At 40.8% G+C, this 21867-nt stretch overlaps 1 protein-coding gene and 1 long non-coding RNA gene across 3 annotated transcripts in view; one reads left to right on the top strand and one right to left on the bottom strand.

Annotated features, from left to right (window-relative positions):
- The window catches only part of adamts8 (ADAM metallopeptidase with thrombospondin type 1 motif 8), a 28619-nt gene extending 10743 nt beyond the window's left edge, over positions 1 to 17876 (top strand). The window contains exons 3-9 of one of the 2 annotated variants that reach the window (XM_023351974.1): positions 383 to 515; positions 630 to 797; positions 1560 to 1852; positions 5199 to 5385; positions 14341 to 14513; positions 15433 to 15608; positions 16191 to 17876. In XM_023351974.1, coding sequence (XP_023207742.1) covers positions 383 to 515; positions 630 to 797; positions 1560 to 1852; positions 5199 to 5385; positions 14341 to 14513; positions 15433 to 15608; positions 16191 to 16929 — 1869 coding nt within the window. In that variant the 3' untranslated portion in view covers positions 16930 to 17876. Of the gene's footprint in view, positions 1 to 382; positions 516 to 629; positions 798 to 1559; positions 1853 to 5198; positions 5386 to 14340; positions 14514 to 15429; positions 15609 to 16190 lie in introns of both variants that reach the window. The other variant, XM_023351973.1, reaches the window with a different exon arrangement.
- LOC111612065 lies at positions 6518 to 7846 on the bottom strand. The gene is made up of 3 exons (XR_002754386.1): positions 7806 to 7846; positions 7216 to 7691; positions 6518 to 6557 (listed from the first exon to the last, which is right to left on the bottom strand). It is a non-coding gene; the product is annotated as an uncharacterized LOC111612065 (long non-coding RNA).
- Positions 17877 to 21867: the final 3991 nt, after the last annotated feature.

Below are 21867 nucleotides of genomic sequence, written 5' to 3'. Positions count from 1 at the left end.
GTCAACTTCCTAAAATAATGGCCTGAGTCATTTTTTGCATTAAGTGATTTGTTTTGGCAAAAAATGATCTAGTCCATTATTTTAGGAATGTGACCATATGGGATATTGATATAGGAGCACATTTCCATATTGGTGCCTCCTCAGTTTAGGGCCTGTGAATACTTCTGTACACTATATGACCCAAAGTTTCGGAATACAGTGTGAATGTAAGAGATGGTGCATGAAGCTATGGTCTTTTACTGAAGAGAGAGCGTAAACAACACAGCTGTTTGGGGAAAACATTTTCCTTATGAGGCAGTAAACACAATCCCAATTGTTTGGACTTGCTTTTTTAATTACTTACCCTCAACTGGATTTGAATTTTTCTGCTTTATCATTGCAGGACATCTGTGGACAGAAGAGCTGTGACACGCTGGGTGTGGCAGATGTTGGGACGATGTGCGATCCCAAGAGAAGCTGCTCAGTCATCGAGGACAATGGCCTGCAGGCCGCCTTCACGGCTGCGCATGAGCTCGGTGAGCCTTTTTTAAAGTCATCGATTAAGCTGCTGAGGGCGAGAGAAACCACAGGGTGAAGTAGAAAAGCTGGGCTGAGATTGTTTTGATAACCTGCTGACTCTCCCTATGCAGGCCATGTGCTGAGCATGCCCCACGATGACTCCAAGACTTGCGAAAAGCTGTTCGGAGATCTGGGAGGGCATTACCTGATGGCCCCTCTGTTTGTTAGTCTCAACAAATCGGCGCCGTGGTCTCCCTGCAGCTCTCTTTACATCACTGAGTTCTTCGACAACGGCCATGGTGAGTGATGCTGTGGTTCAGGCTTATGCCTCAGAGCGGAAAACTTCTGCCAACTTGGACATCGGCTGTGGTTTTCTTATGGGGCTGATTCAGGATTCAGAATGTTTTGCTTTCATGAATGATGTCTTTCCTGCTTAAACATGCCGCTTCCCCCCAAATTGCAGGTTTTGGTGATAGTTTATCTTGCGTGAGCTTTCCACATCCTCTTCTCTCCCTTTTGGGTCTCAGGCTTTTTTTTCACTGAGAGTCCATCTCCAGTTCTGCCTCTCCTCTACTGTGTCATGTGTTTTGCATTGTTTATGTCCTTACTAGACCAATTGGTGAACCTTTCTTTCCACTGAGTCATGGCATGGACTCCTTCCTGTTCTCCACCTCAACAGCCAAATGCAACAGCTGGTGCTGAAAAAAGCTGTTCTTTATCTGATGGAAAACATCTCTAGTAAAAAATCAGGTTGCTCGAAGTGTTCATTCTGAAATGCTAATGTGATTATCACCTACACTCGAATGTAATAAATTTCATTTGAGGAATGATGAAATGCCTTGTTTTTTGATTAGCCAGCAAGTTCAGATTCTAAGTAGTAAGCATGATGCATCTGTAAGGGTTACAATTTATTTCAGGACATGACTTGCCCTGAATTTTTGCCTCATAGTGTCATACCACATGGGGAAAGAAACACATTTACAACCACCACAGCAACACAAAAACTGATGATCTCTACCAGCCTTAATGGAATCCAGTGCTGATGTGTTCTCTAACCCTAGGAGACTGCCTCCTGGATGTCCCGGAGAGCACCATTCCCCTGCCACCAGAGCTGCCAGGTACCGTCTACAACCTGGACCAACAGTGTCAGCAGATTTTTGGGGAGGAGTTTGTCCACTGCCCCAACACGTCAGACAGCGACATTTGCAGCCAGCTTTGGTGCCGAGAGGATGGTACAGGGCAGTGTTCCACCAAGAACGGCAGCCTGACCTGGGCCGATGGCACTCCTTGCAGGTCCAATGGGACCTGTCTACATGGAGCATGCAAGATGACAGAGGAAGTGATGCAACCACTGGTATGATCATTACTTTGATGTTTGATTTCAAAGAGATATCTTTGCAAAGGTAAAACATCAGTTTTTAATTGTTTCAGATTCAGTGCTGCACCCTGCCACCATTGTCACAGTAACACACAATGGGTGGTTGTGCATGTGCTCAATGCTGGAGGGCAAAAAAGCTATTATTTTACTTGCCATCCATAGCCAACTGAGTGAAACCGTTAACTGAGTTAAACCTGGAGATGTCGGTATTATTCATTTAGCACAGTGCCCTACAGCAAAGAAAATAAATCAGAAAAACCATTGAAGAAGTCAAAGCTGCTTGTATTCTTCATTTTTCTAATCTAAAGTTATGTAAACTCACTTATAGAAAACAGTTTGTTTGGTTGAAGTGAACTCTGGTGCGTTTCAAATGCATATATGAATGTCAGCGTACCAGAGACCAGAAGCCAGAAGCAGATTACAGTGCAGGGTATTCTGGGCAAATACAACCAAAACAAACGCACAAGTCGAGTGCTAGTTTGAGAAATGGCTTGTGATCTTTAGCCAAAGACAAGAGAGAAATCATCCAACCTCTAAAACCCAACGCCATTACAGTTTTGTTTGGCCTCAGGCTGCACCCTTCGCCCCTCTATGAAGTGTGGACTCGGTCGAAGTGCACATAAGGGTTCGAGTGCGCAGGTTACAAGTGTGCAAAGATTTGAGAATTGAGACAGTACGCCCCTGTGTCATAACTTCAACATCCAAAATGGCGGCACTGGTCACTGTTTAACCATTTGTGCAGCTAAAAAAGTACAACTACAAGAAAAATTGATTTGACATGTACAGTATAGGGATTTTTGCTTTCCTAATTTACTGCTGAGATATTTGACTGTACAAATGTGTTTTGTTATGACTTGTTGAATACAGAGCAAAATTTGATGTAATCACACATTCTCAGTGACAAAAAATATTTCAGTACTTTACATTTGAAGACTGACTTTTTCTCTTTCTTTGCGGAAGACACAGTCAAGATGACAAAAATATGCATTAAAATGTATTAATATTCAGTTTAACAATCTGCGATTTAACTAATTTGAGACATGATTAAATATTCAGCTCCTCCTCAAAAACATGTATTTTATGTGGCTAAAAGTTAGTTTGGCATAAATGTATTATAAAGTGGAACTAATGTGCTAACAAGCGTCAAGTTAAGGACAAACATATGGCATATATAAAAAAATATTTTAAAAAATCCTGATGCTACATTGAAAAGTAAAACAACTAATGGAATTAACATGCCCTTCTTTAAAGAAACCATGATTGTTGACTTTGTAGGCCAAAAAATGTTATAAGAAATTCATGTCAGGAACACTTTGACATCAATGTAATTCCCCTCTAGCCAGAGACGAAACCCAGGACTTCCCCCAGTGCATTATAGGCCTGGCGGGCTGCCAGGCTTTACATAGCCCCCCACCAGGATAAGTGTTGTGTGTTTTTGTTTTAATTAAAAAGAAAAAAACATTTTTTTTAATTTATTTATTGTTTTTAAATAAGACGGACTGCAAGTGTCTCTTCTGCGGTGAACATTTCACTGGCAGGGCAGAATTATTCCTGAAAGAAAGATGAGATTATAGTTTTTAATAGTGGATGCATTGAATAGGGAGCGCACACCAATCAGAACACTGACACCTCTGCATTGGCCGCTTCGCGTGTGCTGTCGTGGCTTGATCTCTGAAGTTCACCTTTGCCGGCCCGAGCCGCCATGGGGCCCTAAGCAAAATTTGGTTTTTTGGCCCTCTAGTTCTGCAAACAATGTGGACTGGCTGCAGTCAGCAGTCTGCTCATTAGATCATTCACACACCTGCTATAAACTTATTGTATCTCTGGCAGTGCTGTTTACATTATATACATGTATAATATAGGATACATTTATTGGCCAACTGATTTATCGACCAGTTGATTTCTGGGCCCCAAAATTTCCGGGATCGTGATCGGCCGATACTTACATGTGAAGCCCATCTTAACCCCTGATCTTATCTTCGTCAGCAAAGGTTTATAAATCATCTCTGTCCTTTTCTGCTCTACAGTGAGAGGTTTGACAGACTGACCCACCAGGTCAGGTCTGAACGTTTACAGTTAACAATATTCACCCCACTGTTGCCAACTCAGTGACTTTCTTGCTATATTTAGCAACATTTCAGACAAAAAAATTCATATCAGCCAAAATCAAAATCGGCAGGTCAGGCTTTTTAAAGATCGGAAACCAGGGATCGGCTAGAAAACTGCAATCGGTGCAGCTCTACACACATATTTATGACATTCTTTGATTAAATATATTTCTCTTCAGTGTTACTCCAATAGCTGAAAATGTAATTTATACCAGATGAGTCTTTCTCCCCTGAGAACAGGTACTGGACTGATTCTGTTCATTCAAATGACTTTAACAGAAGTTTCTCATAACTTAGAAGTTGATGTAAAAATAATGTTTGTTTTAGCCACTAAATGATTTTGCTCAGCAGCAAACAACAAATCCCAACTGCAGCTTAGAGCAGCTCATCCATGTAGCAGCCATGTAGCCTGACGTAAAAACATTTATTTAGACAATGTCAAACATTGAGAAGTTTTAATTATTCTTATCAAACACGGTGTTTTGAAGCCAAAAATACCTCAGAAATATCCAGAGCCATCATGAGAATCGACTCATTTACAGTTTAAACTCAGTTTCACACAAACACAAAGACCCACTTTTTTCTTTTTATCCGTAAAATAATGATTTCTACATACATTATCAAATATATATATATTATTGTAAAAACAAATCAGTTCATAGTGAAATTGTATGTTTTTGATATAATAATGATGACATAAAAATTATTACAAAAAAACCCCAATCAGCTCCACTGATGGGGCCCTTAGTGGCAAAAAAAAAAAGAAAAAAAGGATTTCTTGGTACCTTTTATGCTTTTGTTTATCCTGCATGGTTCCATCGCCCTGTTCCATTTGAACTTGATTGTTCTGATACATACACACATCTCTGTGTTGATCCAGCTGGGATATTTGCTGGTCTGAACTTATAAAGCCTCCAGAAATGAAACCAAAACCGCAACACCAAACAAAAACACACTTAGTTGCCACATAAAGTCTTAAAACATGGGCAGCTTCTACTAGCTGTGAGTGACACATGCGGCAAGAATGTGGGCAGACAGAGACGGGGCGCGTGCCGCACTTCAACACAAATTTAGCCCTGGGTCTGAGCATTCTAACACACTGTGCAGCCTCAAACCCAGAAGCCCAGACTGTGGTTACGGCTGCACAGCCTACGGCTTGGAGCTCAAACCAACCACTGTGACTCCTTCTTTTCGTTCTCTGTGTTTAACCACAGAGGGCTGTGGATGGCAGCTGGAGCTTATGGGGACCATGGCAGCAGTGCTCCAGGACCTGTGGAGGTGGGGTGGAGTTCTCCTACAGGGAGTGCACTGATCCTGTGCCTCAGAATGGCGGGAAGTACTGTGAGGGACAGAGAGTTCGATACCAGTCCTGCAACACAGAGCCTTGTGACACCAGTGAAGGTAATATCAATTTAACTTTAAAAAGGTCAATGGACACTTTACACTAGAACTGTCTGTCAAACTGTGGTCCCCAGATCACAGCGGGTCCGCGGGCGCCCCCTAGTGGTTCACAAGATACAGCATGTCAATGGCCATTTATTTGCCATGAAGTGAGCTCAAAGTATGAGCTCACTTCATGGCAAACACAAAGGATTGTGTTTAAAAATAACAATGGATAAGTGGCTTAAAACCGGATCATTCAAAAGAAGAGCTATTGAGTGGAAAGAAAACAACACCATGTAATGCATGTCTGCAGGAATATTTTTTTGTTTTTCTGGTTAAGTTGCAGAACTTTTGTTTTGAGGGTACTATTAGGATACATAGCATTTCACCGGTATGCTGATGTAGGTTGGATGTAGGAGCTATGGAATCATTCGACTCCATAGCTCTTCTGTAAAATGGCCAACAGATTCCCCAAAATGTCGCATAAGCTGGTTGAAAGTATAAGGGGTATGTTGCTCCAACGCCTGAATAAGTTGCCGATGTCTCCGTGATGGCTGATCGATGAGGAGTGCTAGCAGAATGGCTGAATTATGAATATATCTTACGTACGTCCTTCACTGCCATACACTGTTAGACCTTTTATTGTAATTTTACAGTAACTTACTGGCAACACTGTTGCCGGTAAGTTACTGTAATTACCATTCTTCAGTAAGTGTACTGTAGAATGGTAACTCCAGTAAGGGTACTGTAATTACCATTCTACAGTACCTTTACTGTTATGATATTTCAGTTAATTTTTACTGTGAGTGTGCTTTACAGTTATAACTGCTTTACTGTAAATGTATTTTATAGTAAAGCTGGTCTACTGTAAACTTGTTTCACAACATAATGTCAGAGTTTTACTGTAAATTAAAGTTTACATTTTTTTAAGATAAGAATATTTTACCATAAACCGAAAAATTTCATAAAAGAAATTTTAGTCCAAGTACTGTGAATAACAGGTATTTATTTTCAGCAGATTTGTAGAAATAAAATCCATTTACATATTCGCAATGTCATAAAGAACAATGTCACAATACAATATAATGTGCTATAAAACAACAAAACCATAGAACACATTTCCTACATCAGAAGAACTTTTATTCCATTTGTCAAACAAAATCAGTGGGATCCATCTTGTGGAAGCTGAACTGTAAAGAATAAGACAGACAATGTGGGAGGTCATGAGATGGTCAGGAAGTTATCTACATTTTCAAATCGACAGGAAGGTTGACAAATTAAGCTGAAGTGACAATGTTCAAATGCATAAAATCTTTGTCATAAAGCAGCATTAAGTTGATAATTTAAAAAAAAAAAAATCAATTGGACTGAAGTGATAATAGAAGCTGCATAAAGAATGAGCAGGACTGGCTTCACTTCAGGTTTTTGGATTGTTTATGGCAAAAGCAGTCAGTCAGTCTTCAGTAATTCAAAAGATTGCGTACTACAAATGTCCCCAAGGGGACGATGAAGTACAACAATCTTTTTAGTCATTTTGTTGGTGCTGACGGATTACTGCAAAGGTGTGCCTAATAAACTGAAAACTGCATAGTATAAAAATACACCACACTTAAACGACTACACACTTATACATTTCTGTGATTTATTAAGAGATGCAGCGACATCCACTTTTTACCACGGACACAGAAAAGATGCAGGCTACTCTAAAGGGCTATTGTGTAGGAATCACATGGCATTTATAAATAATCATTAAAATCAGATTAAAAAGGCTAAAGTAAAGTCAGAGCATGCAAGATAGGAGGAAAAGACAACAAAATAATAAACATTTACATTTGGTAAAATACTTACCTAGTTGGAAGTCCTCCATTCAAATTCAGCAAGTTGTTGGAAGAAGGTGGTGATCTGGGAGTTGACACTGACTACCCTCCTCTTGACAAGACTTCCCGTCTTGCGGCTTGTATCGACTTTGGCTGTGCATTTGGTACCAACATCTGGATTGATCCTCACAAAGAATCTTTTAACAGAAATAAAATATATTAATTGTAATTTTTAATGAAGACGTACAATACAGCAATCAGCTATGGTTCTTCATCATCAGTCAAACTGTCATTAAATTTAATTCATAAATGGCTTGGTGTAGAGTACTTGCCGTTGTATCATCTCCAGCATGGTGGATGCTGACTCCTAATACTCCAGATTGAAGACATAATATGACCCAAAAACGACAGCAAGGACGCTGGCAAAGTCATGGAGTTGCTCAGGCTGGAAAAATACCTTCTCCTCCATACTGACCATCCACCGGGTTGCAGACATCAAGCTATTTCCTAAAATAGACAAACCCTTGTCAGGCTAACGCTAGTGAGTAAAAGTACAGACTACCATAATAATTACATACATTGCTACAAAAAAATTATAGTGATAGAAAATATTCCTCTTACCAAGCATGATTACCCTTGGTGTAGTGGGTAAGGTCATTTCCATTTCAACAGACATCTTGGTGGAAGATACCTTTAAAACATAAAAGGAAAACTCTCTTAAATATGAATTACTGGTAGTAATTTATATTTAAAGGGCCAGTTCACCCAGATTACAACAGGTTTTTGAGAACCTCATCCCGGAGACTAGACTAGACTTTACCCCTACATCCTGCTACCACTCTGAAACAGCGGATGTGAATGACAGTTTGTGGGGCTAAATGCATTTTTTAAAGCATTACATTCCACAAGTACAGTTCCACAAGTGTTCAGTCTGACTTCTGCAATGGCGGTGACTCCTGTGCATGTGGGACCTGAATGCAGAAAATGTTCTGTAGGAAGCAGGACATTGCTCTATTCCACATGCAAACCGATAATTAGCTGTGTGTTGATGTTTCTTCACATGACTACAAAATTCTGTAAATTCTGAAGTACAAATGCTGCAGAATTTACACCTGTACATAGATGCACCTGTTAGTACTGACTTAACTTTAAATTTGCAGGAGCATGGTTTAAACATGTGAACAGTCCTTATATGTAACCAGGGTTGGAAATTAACTTTTTTTGTCCACCTGCCACTGTGGCTGAACCAACTCAAAAAATAACAGAAACTACTTTAATGTTTTTCACCTTTGTCCTCATTTACAGACTCTTATACACTATGTTGGAGATGTAATGGTACTTTAGCAGGCTAACCAGCTGTAGCAAGCTCAAAGTTATAGATAAGGTTAGCTGCTCTTCTACATTTCCAGACTATTTTGTGGATTCAAATATGTTTGAAGAGCTGTTGTCATGGAGTGCGGGTGGTGAGAGTGGTGAGGCAGACGCAGCGGACCCAGGTATGATGAAAATGAGGATTTAATGAAGAAAACCAGTCCAAACAACGAGTAGCAGGCACACGGAAACACTGAGGACGACTAGACTGGACATTGACGTTGACATAGACGAGGACCCGACGAGGAACAAGGAACACAGGTGGAGTTAAATACACAGGAGGGTAATCACGGAAACGAGACACACCTGGGAACAATCAAGGGGAGGACAGGACAACGAAGAGACTAAGGACACAGAAAACTCTAAATAAACACAGAGAAACACAGATCCTGACAGTACCCCACCCTCAAGGGCGGCTACCAGACGCCCAAAAAACAAAAACACAACAAGGGTGGGCGGAGGGGCGCTGGACGGGGGGCCAGAGTCCAGAAAAAACAAAAAACAACCCACCGTTGTGGGCGGAAACACAGGGAGGGCCAAGAGTCCAAAAACAACCCACAGGGTGGGCGGAGGCAAAGGAGGCGGGAACCACGGTGGTGGTCTGGCGGTCGTCCGCGGCGGCGGGAACCACGGAGGCGGTCCGGCGGCCGTCCGCGGCGCTGGAGGCGGGAACCCCGGAGGCGGTCCGGCGGCCGTCCGCGGCGCTGGAGGTGGCGATGATGAGCCCCCCGAGGCGGGGTCTCGGGTGGAACGCTGGAGGTCTGGGTCTCGGGTGGAACGCTGGAGGTCTGGGTCTCGGGTGGAACGCTGGAGGTCTGGGTCTCGGGTGCGCCGGCTGCTACGGCCTCCGGTGCGCCGGCAGGAACGCCGGCTGATTCGGCCTCCGGTGCGCCGGCAGGAACGCCGGCTGATTCGGCCTCCGGTGCGCCGGCTGAAACGGCCTCGGGTGCGCCGGCTGAAACGGCCTCGGGTGCGCCGGCTGAAACGGCCTCGGGTGCGCCGGCTGAAACGGCCTCGGGTGCGCCGGCTGAAACGGCCTCGGGTGCGCCGTCTGCGCCGGTTGGGGGTGCTGGTCCCGGAGCTGGAGCTGGGCTGGCGGAGAAACTGAGCGGCTTGGGAGGCAGAGGTTCGCCAGCCATGACGGCTAGAGCCGCCATACGCTCCCACTCTGCCTCCCTCTGCAACTCCACCAACCCCGGGTGCGGAAAACGAGGAACCCAGTAGTCTAGCAGCAGTCCCAAGCGGATGGCGAAACCGAGGCGTCGGATGGCAGCGTACGGCTTGGCCATTGCCTCCTCGTACTCCCTGATCGTTTCAGTTAGCTCCTTTAACTCCTCTGGGTCCATGGTGAAAAGTAAAAATAGCGTGCCTCACCGTTCGGTCTGGTCGGGTCCTTCTGTCATGGAGTGCGGGTGGTGAGAGTGGTGAGGCAGACGCAGCGGACCCAGGTATGATGAAAATGAGGATTTAATGAAGAAAACCAGTCCAAACAACGAGTAGCAGGCACACGGAAACACTGAGGACGACTAGACTGGACATTGACGTTGACATAGACGAGGACCCGACGAGGAACAAGGAACACAGGTGGAGTTAAATACACAGGAGGGTAATCACAGAAACGAGACACACCTGGGAACAATCAAGGGGAGGACAGGACAACTAAGAGACTAAGGACACAGAAAACTCTAAATAAACACAGAAAAACACAGATCCTGACAGCTGTCTTTTTACCTGTTGTCTTGTCTTTTGAAGAGATGAAGCTATGTTAGCAGTCAGCAGGACAGAACTGCACAGCCACTTGGAGGGAAAAAGCTTGGGAGTTAAAACAAAAAGTCATATGAAGAAAAGAAAAAAAAAAAGAACAATGTTAGAAATTCATCCTTGCTGACCTACGTAGCTAATCTGCACTTTTAACGTTTGCAAGGTCATGGTTTAAACAAATGAACAGTCATTAGATGTAAAAAAAAAAAAAAGAAAACGGTGGGGGGCAGGAGGGGGAGGATCAATTATCAGTTAAGGTTATTTTGTTCGACAAAGGATGTAACAACAATGCTAACAGACACTCAGCACTGAGCTCATCTCAACCCAAAGCCGCCCGAGGAAGATTAAGCGGCAAAAGTCAAGCTAAAAGCTTCAACGGTAAAATTAGCACCTTAGCTAACGTTAATTCTGAACCAGCTCAAAAAATAACAACATCATATTTTCCTATCTTTCACCTCATTTACAGACACGTAACTTATAACGTTGCAATATGCCAGTTATATAAAACACCAGAGTTAGTAACGTAAAGGTAACTATTTTACCAGGCTAACCAGCACAAACCAGCTCATGCTATAATGCTAAGTTATAGCATTATGACCCTTGATGACGTAGCTAGATAAACTGCATTAATGTTAGCTAGGGTGTGAAAAAAAACAAAAGTACATGCTCTCTTTCTGCCTTAAAAATATGTTAACCAGTAAAGGAGTAAAAATACAGAAACAGGGAGAAACATGAAGCAGCTATGATGACCGTTGGAAATCAAATATAATTCTTACTGTATATTATAAGTACAGTACCACTACTGTAATGTGTAAACAGTAAATTACTGCAAATTCAAAACATACAGTAAGTTACTGTAATACTATGTACTATACCCATAATGCAATGCAAATTACAGTAACTACTTGTAAAGATGTCTTATGGTAGTTTTACTGGGCATTTTGTGGTATTTAACTGTAGAAAATACAGCAAAGGCTAACAGTGTAATTTGCAATTACTTATCGCATGTACAATTTGATTTCATGCAAAATCAAAACTCAGAAACTTTTGATCGCATAGATCAGGGGTCTCAAACTCCAGTCCTCAAGGGCCGCTGTCCTGCAGTTTTTAGATGTGCCACAGGTACGAAACGCTGGAAGGAAATGGCTTAATTACCTCCTCCTTGTGTAGATCAGTTCTCCCAGCCTTGCTAATGACCTAATTATTCTATTCAGGTGTGGTGCAGCAGAGGCACATCTAAAAGTTGCAGGACAGCGGCCCTTGAGGACTGGAGTTTGACACATGTGGCATAGATCACCTGACTGCTTCATTTTGCGTGTTGGTTTTCAAAATAAAAGCGCAATGAGCCATGTTGCTTCATGGATTGTTGTAGGTCATTTGATCACGCATCAGAGGAATATTTGTCTTCAGTGGCCAAGATAAAAGGAACATTGACCAACATATTTGATGTGTATTGATGATGGCACTCATCAAAATGTAATGTTTGGTACTGGCTTTCTCAATTGTCGATTATGGTGTTTTTTATGACTTTATGATGTAAAGCTCTTTGAACTACATTGTTGTTGAAATGTGTAACACAAATAAACTCGATTGATTGTCTGAAATGGAGACAGCAAGAGGAAAATCTCTGACATATGGGAATACTTTGAGATGATCACTCACAATAAAATTCTTCTTAAATAAAAATAATTAACCCCTCCACCTCCTAATTTCTCACCTTCTGGAAATTTCCACTATTATTTGTAATCTGATCAGCAAAGATATATCAGTCTTGCACAGCAGAAACAAATTTAATGCTGTTGCAAGACTAAAATTCTGCATGTAGCCAAATATAAGGGATCAGAGCCAATTAGAAATCCAAGAAAAAGTGAATTCCCCAACAAGCACTGCACTCCCAAGACACTAAAACATCAAATGTATTTATTGTCAAATCAGTATATGACATAAAAGAAAACCCAAGACAACCACTGATGGTCAACATATACCAGGATTAGATTGGCTACAAATCATTTTCATAATTAAAACATATGACTACGGTGGCCCTGAGGTGCAAACCACTTCAGCAAACTGAAAGCACAATTGCAAATTACAAAAGAACATTAACAAAACAGAAGAGGTACAGTATGTCCCAGTGGTAGACCTAAGAAACCGCTGATTGGACTACAGCTTGTCTTTATTTTTGAACCGGAAGTTATTCTGGCTTTAACGTGTTTTTTAAAAACATGAATGTTCTCGGTGATCCAAAGCCTCTTGCCACAACTGCTAGAAAAGTTTGGTGACGGCTCAACCAGCTCTTTTCCACAGTTTGGGCAATACATGGCGACGTGACCGTATTCCCGCTTGCTTTGCTTCTCATTAAAACGAAGCACACCAGAGTAACTTCCTGTTCAAAATTTAAAAAGAGCTGTAGTCCAATCAGCTATTTCTTACGTCTCTCACTGGAACATACCTCTTCTGTTTTGTTAATGTTGTAGTGCTTTTGTCATTTGTAATTGTGCTTTCAATTTGCTGAAGTAGTTTGCACCTCAGGGCCACCATATATGACAATTAAATATGATTTAATTGATTCTCCACATGAGTTTGATGAAAACCTTGTGACAATATTGCATTTACTAATTTTTGGAAATATGATCCAACTGAGTGACGAGGCTGTTACAGTTTCACCAGCAGATGTCACTAGTGAGTGATGAGTGAAGCATCGAGTAAAGAACCTGTTTGCAAAGCAAAGGGTTGGAAAGCTTCATTGCTTCATGATGTTTCATTTGCTCATCACTAGTTAACCACCCAACACCTTGTGCTACACCTGCTTGGCTAGCTCTAGCTGCTAACAAAAATACCAAACCAGGGGGGCTGAAGTTCAGTCCTCCAGAGCTACCATCCTGCAACTTTTAGATGCGTCCTTATTCCAACAGACCAGGATCAGCTCTGAACAGACCTGCTAACGAGCCATTCGTTTGATTCAGGTGTGTTGGAGCAGGGAAGCATCTGAAAGTTGCAGGATGGTAGCTCCGGAGGACTGGACTTGAACTCCCCTGTGTCGTATATACCGTGATATCCAAACAAATAAATTATGTTAAGCGAGCTATGTATATGACTCGATACTCTCAAACAGAAAATTAATGCATCCATAAAAAATAATGAAAATCATGATCATCTTAATATGGAACTTACTTTGTTACATACAATAAGCTCCAGACAAGACGCCATGCTGCTGTCCCCGCTCCTGCTAACACGTGACGTCACAGATACGTTACAATTGTGGGAGCAATTCTGTCTGGTGTTGATTTCAGAATCAACATAAATAAATAAATTGATTTCAGAATCAACACCAGACAAGAGTTGCTTAAATTTAACTCTCTGGAATAACACCAAGTCTGTAGGGAAACTAACACTGATGTTGAATTAAACTTAATAAGTGTTGAATTAACACTGGATTTTTAACATACAGCACCAACACTGGAAATCTAACACTTTTGAATTTGCTGTGTACACACGCACACACAGGCATAGTTTGTATTTTATTGGAATTTTGTGTACCAGACCACTGTAATGGAGCACATATATTTGTTCACGGAACATCTATATTTATACTAGAGCCAAGTTTAGAAGCAAGATCAAGTTTGTACACAAAAAGTATCACAGTTCCATTGGCATCAAAAGAGTCAAGTAACCTCTTCTGGCCTTACCAGCATGGCGTATTAATGATTGGTCTCCAGCTTTTCAACTGATTTTTATTTTGATTTATTACAGGTTGTCCCAACAACAAAAATGAATCCATGCTTTAAGTGATGGTGGAAACTTCATACAACAATCCAGGATTTTTTTGGTCATAAGTCATTAGTCAGTAGCCCAACTTCAGAGTTGAAAGTTTTTGACATATGAACCCTTTACTGCAAGTCAATCTGCAGCATTTCTAGAGCAATTCAAAATACATTTTAAAAAAGACATGTTGTGACATCTTTGCTAATAATGAGATGATTTGATTATAAGAGTTCTAAGCAAAAGTTCTATATCCCATGTGTAGGTAAAAGTTTCAGAGAAGAGCAGTGTGAGAAATACAACAGCCCTAACTACCTGGACTACAATGGAAATGTCAAACAATGGATCCCAAAGTATGCAGGAGTTTCCCCCAGAGACCGCTGTAAGCTGTTCTGCAGGGCCAGGGGCAGCAGTGAGTTTAAAGTATTTGAGTCAAAGGTACAGTATCTACATGGAACTGCGCAACACAAGTGAAATATCAATTTGGTTCGATTTTTTGAGATTAATAAAATAATTGTGCAAACATATTTTTTAATATTATTTGCTATCAGATATATTTTTAAGTAGTGATTTATTTCACAGTATAGATCTAGCCTGCACTAATGTCCTTTATTGTAATGTTAGGAAAATTTGGGGGGTCTTCTGAAAAATGTTACTGATTCAGTAGCTGTTTCATTAGCTTTCTGCTCTCATTTATACCTTTAACTGTGAGGGTTATAATCAGACCTAAGCTTGAATGTTTATTTTCATCTGAATTCGCTGATGAAATCTTGGAGTTAAAACTATCCTTAAAGCTTCAGTATTTAACTTTTATAAAAGTATGTTTTTTACATATTTGTCAACTATGTCATGACAGTAGACTATATGACAGATCATCTGTGAAATAAATTGATCTCCCCTGGTCCCCCTTTAGTCCAACTACAGAAATGCACTGCTCAGTCAGAAACGTCCACTCAGAGCCAGGAGGAGGGTCTTAGTGCTGTCAATCAATCTTGTGTACTCCTTGCTCAATGTGCTAATGGCTGAGAAACAACCAACAGTTACAGGAAACTGTTTATTTGTCATAATCGGTGGCCAAGCTAACTATCCAGAGAGCAAGAAGGAGGGTGTGAGCGACAGGGGTGGATTTCTGCCTCCACAGGTTAGAGGAGGCAGAATTGCTCAATTTTTTCACAGATTATCTGTCTCATTAATGAGACAGTCATTGTGAAAAGTTTAACAAGGTTGTCTTCCCTGTATCATTGCTAAGTTTTTTTGTTGTTTTTCTTTTTTAAATAAAAATGCGGTTTTATTTGAATACTGCTGGTGCATTACATCTATAATGATACCAGTGCAATTTCTCTCCGCGCCCCAGCAGGTGATTGACGGGACAACCTGTGGCCCTGACACCACATCAGTGTGCGTTCAAGGCCAGTGTGTGAAAGCAGGCTGCGACCAGGTGATAGGATCTAACAAGAGGGTGGATAAGTGTGGAGAGTGTGGAGGAACTGGGCTCAGCTGCAGAAAGATAACAGGCTCCTACAACAAAGGAATGTAAGACCACAACAACAAGCGGACACATTAAAATCTGCTTTCATTAGAAATGACAAAAGTTGGAACAACTACTGAAGTCTCTGCTTGCTAATCAAACAAAACAGCAATAACCCTGTGAGCTCATTTTAGAAAGGCAGTTTGAAGCTTATCAATGTTATCACAGGATAACCTAGCTTAGCTTAGCATACAGTAGAGTAATATAAGACTTTACTAACAGTTAATATATCAGCTGAAGTAAAAAACTTTTGGTAGCACTTTATAACTAGACCTTATTTAGCCGTAAATAGCCAATAATAAATAGTTAATACTCAATCTTTATTCATGAATAAGCATTGAGTGTGTTGGTTTTGGGAGTAATTAGTCATTATAGGTAAAGCATTCATAAATGTGTTAATTTATAGCTTATTAAGTATAAATCATCCTTAATGTTGTTAATGAACTTTTTATTAATAGTTCAATATGGCTAAATAAAGTGTAGTTATTATAAAGTGCCACCAAACTTTCTTAGCACCTGACGTTGATGAAACATAAATTTAACAAGTGGGAGTGTTATCTAAATGTGTTTCCTTTTTGCTCTACTAGCTATGGCTACAGCGACATTGTCACCATTCCCATTGGTGCCACCAACATTGACATCAAGCAGAGGAGCCATAGAGGAATCAAGCATGATGGGAACTACCTGGCTGTGAAGCGAGAAAACGGAGCTTACATCCTCAATGGTAACTTTTCCGTATCCACAGTGGAGCAGGATATTCCCATACTGGGAGCTGTGCTGAAGTACAGCGGATCCTCCACCACATTAGAGAGGATCCAGAGCTTCAGGCAGCTGAAGGAAGCCATAACCATCCAGGTCCTGGCCACAGGAGGGGATGCCAATCCCCCCAAGATTAAATATACCTTTTTCATCCCTAAGGACATAGCATTTAACAAATCTAAAGAGAAAAAGGGCTTGTACTTGTCTCTGCATATCATCAGCGATGTCTCTGACTGGGTGCTGGGAGAGTGGTCTGAGTGCTCCAAGAGCTGTGGCTCTGGGTGGTCAAGGAGGAGCATCGAATGCAGAGACGGTGACGGCTTCTTCTCCAGCCAATGCGACAGGGAGCTGAAGCCCACAGACATCCGGCCTTGCGGAGATGCACCGTGTCCCATCTGGCAGATGGGTCCTTGGTCTGCCTGCTCACGAACTTGCGGTCAGGGCGAGCGCCGCCGCAGCGTGTTCTGCATAGACTACAAGGGGAAGACTGTTGAACCAGAGATGTGTGATCCAAATAAAATCCCAGAGCCAGCCTCTGGGCAATGTAACAACCATGACTGCTCATGAAAAACATGATTACAATGAACAGTCTTTATTTTTATTTTATTTTATTTTTTTTGGTCAGAGTGCACATACAAATCATGGATGGGAGCAAAAGTAGCAGACATTTTGGAACAAACAGCTATAGATATTGATGATTACCAAGAAATACAAGAAGACCGGGACTCTACATTTTAGAGAAAAGTCTTCAACTTTCGACTAAAAAGAAATGATAAACAACTAAAATGTAAAACCGCTTGGTTTTATTCCTAAGAATTATTTCTAAGATATGAGCACTATTGAAGGGGGTTGGATGAACTTATGTTGATATTCCTGGTCCCACTATAATTTGTCTTTTGTTAACATTTGACATCCACTATTAAGATTCGGAACAGTGACAATCTACCTCAGGATGCACATGTGATGCTATGTGTAAATGCTAGTTTTTGATGTAGTGTGTGCTTTCTTTGGAATGAAATTTAAAAGCAAAGAATTAACTTAAGGAATAAATTTGGCATAATTTGCCATTTGTTTTCTAGATTTAGGTGCCACTGTGAGTCCAAAACATTAGCAAGAGCCAACACACAGTCTGTATATCCTGGAGAATTTCGATTGGACAATTAAGACATGAGGCTATTTAAGCCTTGGGGAAAAGTGTTAATCTTGATTAAAATCAGATCAAAAGCTGATTGGCTCCTTTAAGTGAACGGAGAAACAATCATTTAATGATCCTGATGTATAAATCTTTACTCGGTCTAACCCCAGCATATTTATCCACTCTCCTACATAGAACTGTCAGTTCTCGTTCTCTTCGCTCCAATAACATTATTCTTCTTTCGAACTGAAACAGGGAAGCAGGCATTCAGTGTTTTGCCCCACAGCGTGGAATCAGCTCCAGTCTGAACTTAAGATGTCAGAAATGATTTCACTGGACTTATTTCGAGCAGTTCTTAAAGATAGGCAACAAGATTCTATGAAACAGTGTCATTGTTTTTAAATTGTTTTTATTGTTTTATACTTGCATATGTATTAACTGTTTTTATCTTGTAACCAGGTTGCTATGTATTGCAAATTTTTGCTCAGGTCCCTCTTGAAAATGAGATCTAGATCTCAACGGGGTTTACCTGATTAAATAAAGGAATATGAAATATTGATAGAAATTATTCAAGAGAATCATAGAACTGCATTATTTTAAAATTCTTGTCTTCCCACCCTCAACATCACCCTGTAGGTATGAACTTTTACATGATTTGTGAAGAATAACTAAAACTATAAAGGTACAAAAAGATTGTTCATGACTGTTTCTGGCAGAACATGCAGTATAATTATAAAAGAAATAAAGTCAATGAAAAACTAAAATTCACTGTTCATAACTAGGGCTTGCACTAAAAGACTTTTGCTGAAAAAAACAATTTTTTTCTACAAGTTATTATATTGTGGATTATGTTTTTGGTGTTCTTCCAATTTATTGTTTTTTTTATTAATTCTGATCCTTCACCAAACAAGACAGACTTAGTCCAAAGCCACAGAAGATGAAATTATAAAAACATGAATTTGTTCCAATTTAAATATTGTGTGAAATGTGTAATCTTTATTACAAATACAAGACATTATCTATCTGGTAGTTTGAGCAGTGATGAAATATTTATTGCAACAAATCTTTTTTTCAGTTCCTTTATGTCTTATAGGGCTAAGTGATAAACATGATATCTTTGTTGATTTAAAAAAGTACTGCTAATTTAATTTTCTTTCAGACTTTGTGGTCATTTCTGACTCCTGTATGTATATTTAATGTATTCATTCCTTTTGTTAACTTACAGTATAAGATAAGAGAAATGGGATGCAAGGCTGATATTCCTTCAATGAAGGACAATGCTAAAGTATTGTTACAGCTTTCTAAGCTATTTATTTTTGTAAAGTTTTTACTTTGAATATGTAATTATCATGGTATATGCTGCTGTCTTTGAATGTTAATTTTTTGTTTGTTCATAAAATGGTTAAATAAACACATTTATGTTAACAAATGTCTCCTCTCTGCACACAAGTAAAGGAAAACCCGCAGGTAAAACCATACGGGACCTGATGAAAGTAGTCAGATTTTGTCACATTAAGCCATAAACTTCAATGTTTTTTAAATGATAGAGCAACACAAACTGTAGCGTAGTAGTAAAGTGAAAGAAAACCAGACATGTTTGTTTTGAAGGTAAAAATCTTGAAAGTGTTGCGTACATACTGGTTCAACTCCTTTTGATTAATTAATTGATCGATTGATTCATTTTATTTAAATGGGGCCGTGCATATTAATAACTACAATGATGTTGTAAATATACCAGATTTAGCATAATGCTATCCATCCATAGTCCTCTAATAACTCAAATTGACCTAATTACCAGGAGAACTGTCCACCTCTGTGTATTTTTTTGTAAGTTGTAAATCAAGTCTGGAACACAGAAGGTCAAAATTGTGGAGAAGTTTAAAGCAAAGTTAGTTTCTAACATCTACGCTTTGAGCATCTTACATTTGTTCAATCCATCCATCAGGACTGTGACACACTTCAAACCTGCCAGATGACTGCCTACATAAACTAAAATATTTAGCAGAGAAGCAGCCAAGAGCCCAAAGGTACCTCTGAAGAAGCTGCAGAAATCCACAGCTCTAAAGGGAGAATCTGTGAAAAAGGGCAGCATAAACCCTGTCCTTCACAGATTCAAGAAGAAAGCCACAGTTTAAAACTAACATGGAAGAATATGAATGTGAGTAAATGAGCCCAAAACCGAACTTTCTTGTTGACATGTCACTAGTGAAAATCACCATCTGATTACCACCATTTAATCAGTGAAGCTTAATAGCATAATTGCCTGAGACATTTTTTGGCCAAATTGAGATATATGCCTAACTTTACCCTCCAGAGTCTGTCACAGTCAGCTGATTTAGACCCCGGAAGTCAACACAAAACCGTGGTTCACGGGGGGGTTTGTTCACAATGACTACAGGAGCTGCCCATGGTCCAGATGCAGGTTCAATTATGTTATCCTTTAGCATCTGTTGTACTTGTTCTTCAATGATTTGCTTTTTAGCTGGGGAGGTGCAGTAAGGTGGTAGGTTAACTGGCTTTGCATCCCCAGTGACGATGATATGTTCTGCCAGAGAAGTTCGACCTAGGTGACCATCAAACAGATCACTGTAGTTATCTAGCAACTTTAACAGTCCTCCTTTTTCCGCAGAATTTAAGTCAGCGTCTTCAACTTTTTCCTTAAGTGAGACCTGTGGAGTGTTCTGCAGAGTCATCGTTCCACACTCAAGATCAGCCTCCACAAAGTCGTTTTCACAGGGTTCATCCAGAAATGGGGGATTGTCATCCATAATTACTGTTCTGGTTGGGACATGAATTGTTAGAGAAGTGTGAGTCATAAAGTCCATCCCAAGAACTAAGGGGGATGACAGGCCCTACACTATAACAAATCGTTGATAGACTGACTTGCCCATAAATCCAATGGTCAACCAAGTTACTCCCAATGGATTGCAGTCAGTGCCGTTGGTCAGTCTTATAGGTGGGGAATGCCACTGATTCTTTAATGAGACATTTTGGGTCTTTTCAGGTAACAAGTCTGCATTTACTGCTGAAAGCGACACACCTGTGTCGAGTGTGGCCTCCAGAGCTGTTCCTTTTAAGTTCACTTCAACTCTGAAAGGAGTGTTCCAAGATGATTGTGAAGCTCCATCTTCAACATGATAGGTGGTGAATTTGGGACTGACACAGGCAATGAGGGCGGAGTTACTGACTGGGGGGAGGGTTGGCCCTGTGAAAAACTCTGCCCCCCTCTGAAGTTTCCCTGCTTCCTACCTGTTGGGTTTGGTTCTCTCACCACGTTAGCGCTTTTTGGTTCTGCAGTCTGTGTCACAGGATGATAATCTGCAGGTGGAGTTTGGGGACGCTCTCTGGCAGGTCTCGTAGAATGTTGAGCTCCATAATACTCAGTGGAACAGTTCGGACATATGCGGGATGCAACACCAGGCATGGAACATTTAAAACAGTAGGGTCCATCATTAGTTCTATTTTTCATCTGGACTCTTGATGGCTGTAATGGGCTGGTGCCGAGAACAGAATGTAGCTCATGGGCACGCAGCACCAAATCAATTACTGACCTGATAGGTGTTCCATACAGTGCCACTCTGTACTTCTCTACTGCATGTTTACAGATAAGGTCAATCTGCTCTTGCTTAGACAGAGGGTTCCTCAGTCTTTTGAACTTACTGAGCATATGGGCTGCAAACGTTGGGAGAGGTTCTTCGGGGTGCTGGAAACTGTCCAAGATACCTCTCATAATATGCTCCTGGTTGTCAACAGGTAAGAATACGGTTCTGAAAAGTTCACAAAATTCAGTCCAAGTAGATACATGAGAGCTGAGAACACTAAACCACTTCCTTGGTCCCTTAGCTAGGAAATGTGGTAGTTCTCTGAGAATCTGTGTGTCTGTTAAGTCCAGTGAGGTCTTGTAAGCATTAACAGACTGCAGCCATTCCTCTGGGTGAAGACCACCATCATTAGTGAACACAGTGGGTTCTAATTTTGCTTGGTGCAAAGCGGCAGCGAGGACTCTGGTAGTATTAATTAACTGCAGCGAATCCGAATGTGTCTGAGACGGAGCCCTCATGGACTGAGTGGGGTCAGGTGCTGAGTTGTATTGCTCTTTTTTCCTGGTACGTAGACTAGGCACATATGGAGTAGATGACTCCTGAGGGAAAGGTTGAGTAACCTGAGCACTTGGGACGTTAGGGACGGTTTTAGCTTGTTGAGTCCAACGCTCCAAAATATTTTTCTGTAGATCCAAAGATTCATGTAGACATTGTTGAAGCATGTCCACCTCTTCTTTTAAACTTTGTACTTTATGTTCCAGGTCAGGGGTATTGTGTCAGTATTGTGGTTTGGGAGCAATCTAAAGTCCAAATCATCACATAGATCAG

Source organism: Xiphophorus maculatus, chromosome 18 (genome assembly GCF_002775205.1).
Source record: "Xiphophorus maculatus strain JP 163 A chromosome 18, X_maculatus-5.0-male, whole genome shotgun sequence".
Classification (NCBI taxonomy): domain Eukaryota; kingdom Metazoa; phylum Chordata; class Actinopteri; order Cyprinodontiformes; family Poeciliidae; genus Xiphophorus; species Xiphophorus maculatus.
This window is presented reverse-complemented; position numbering and strand designations above follow the sequence as displayed.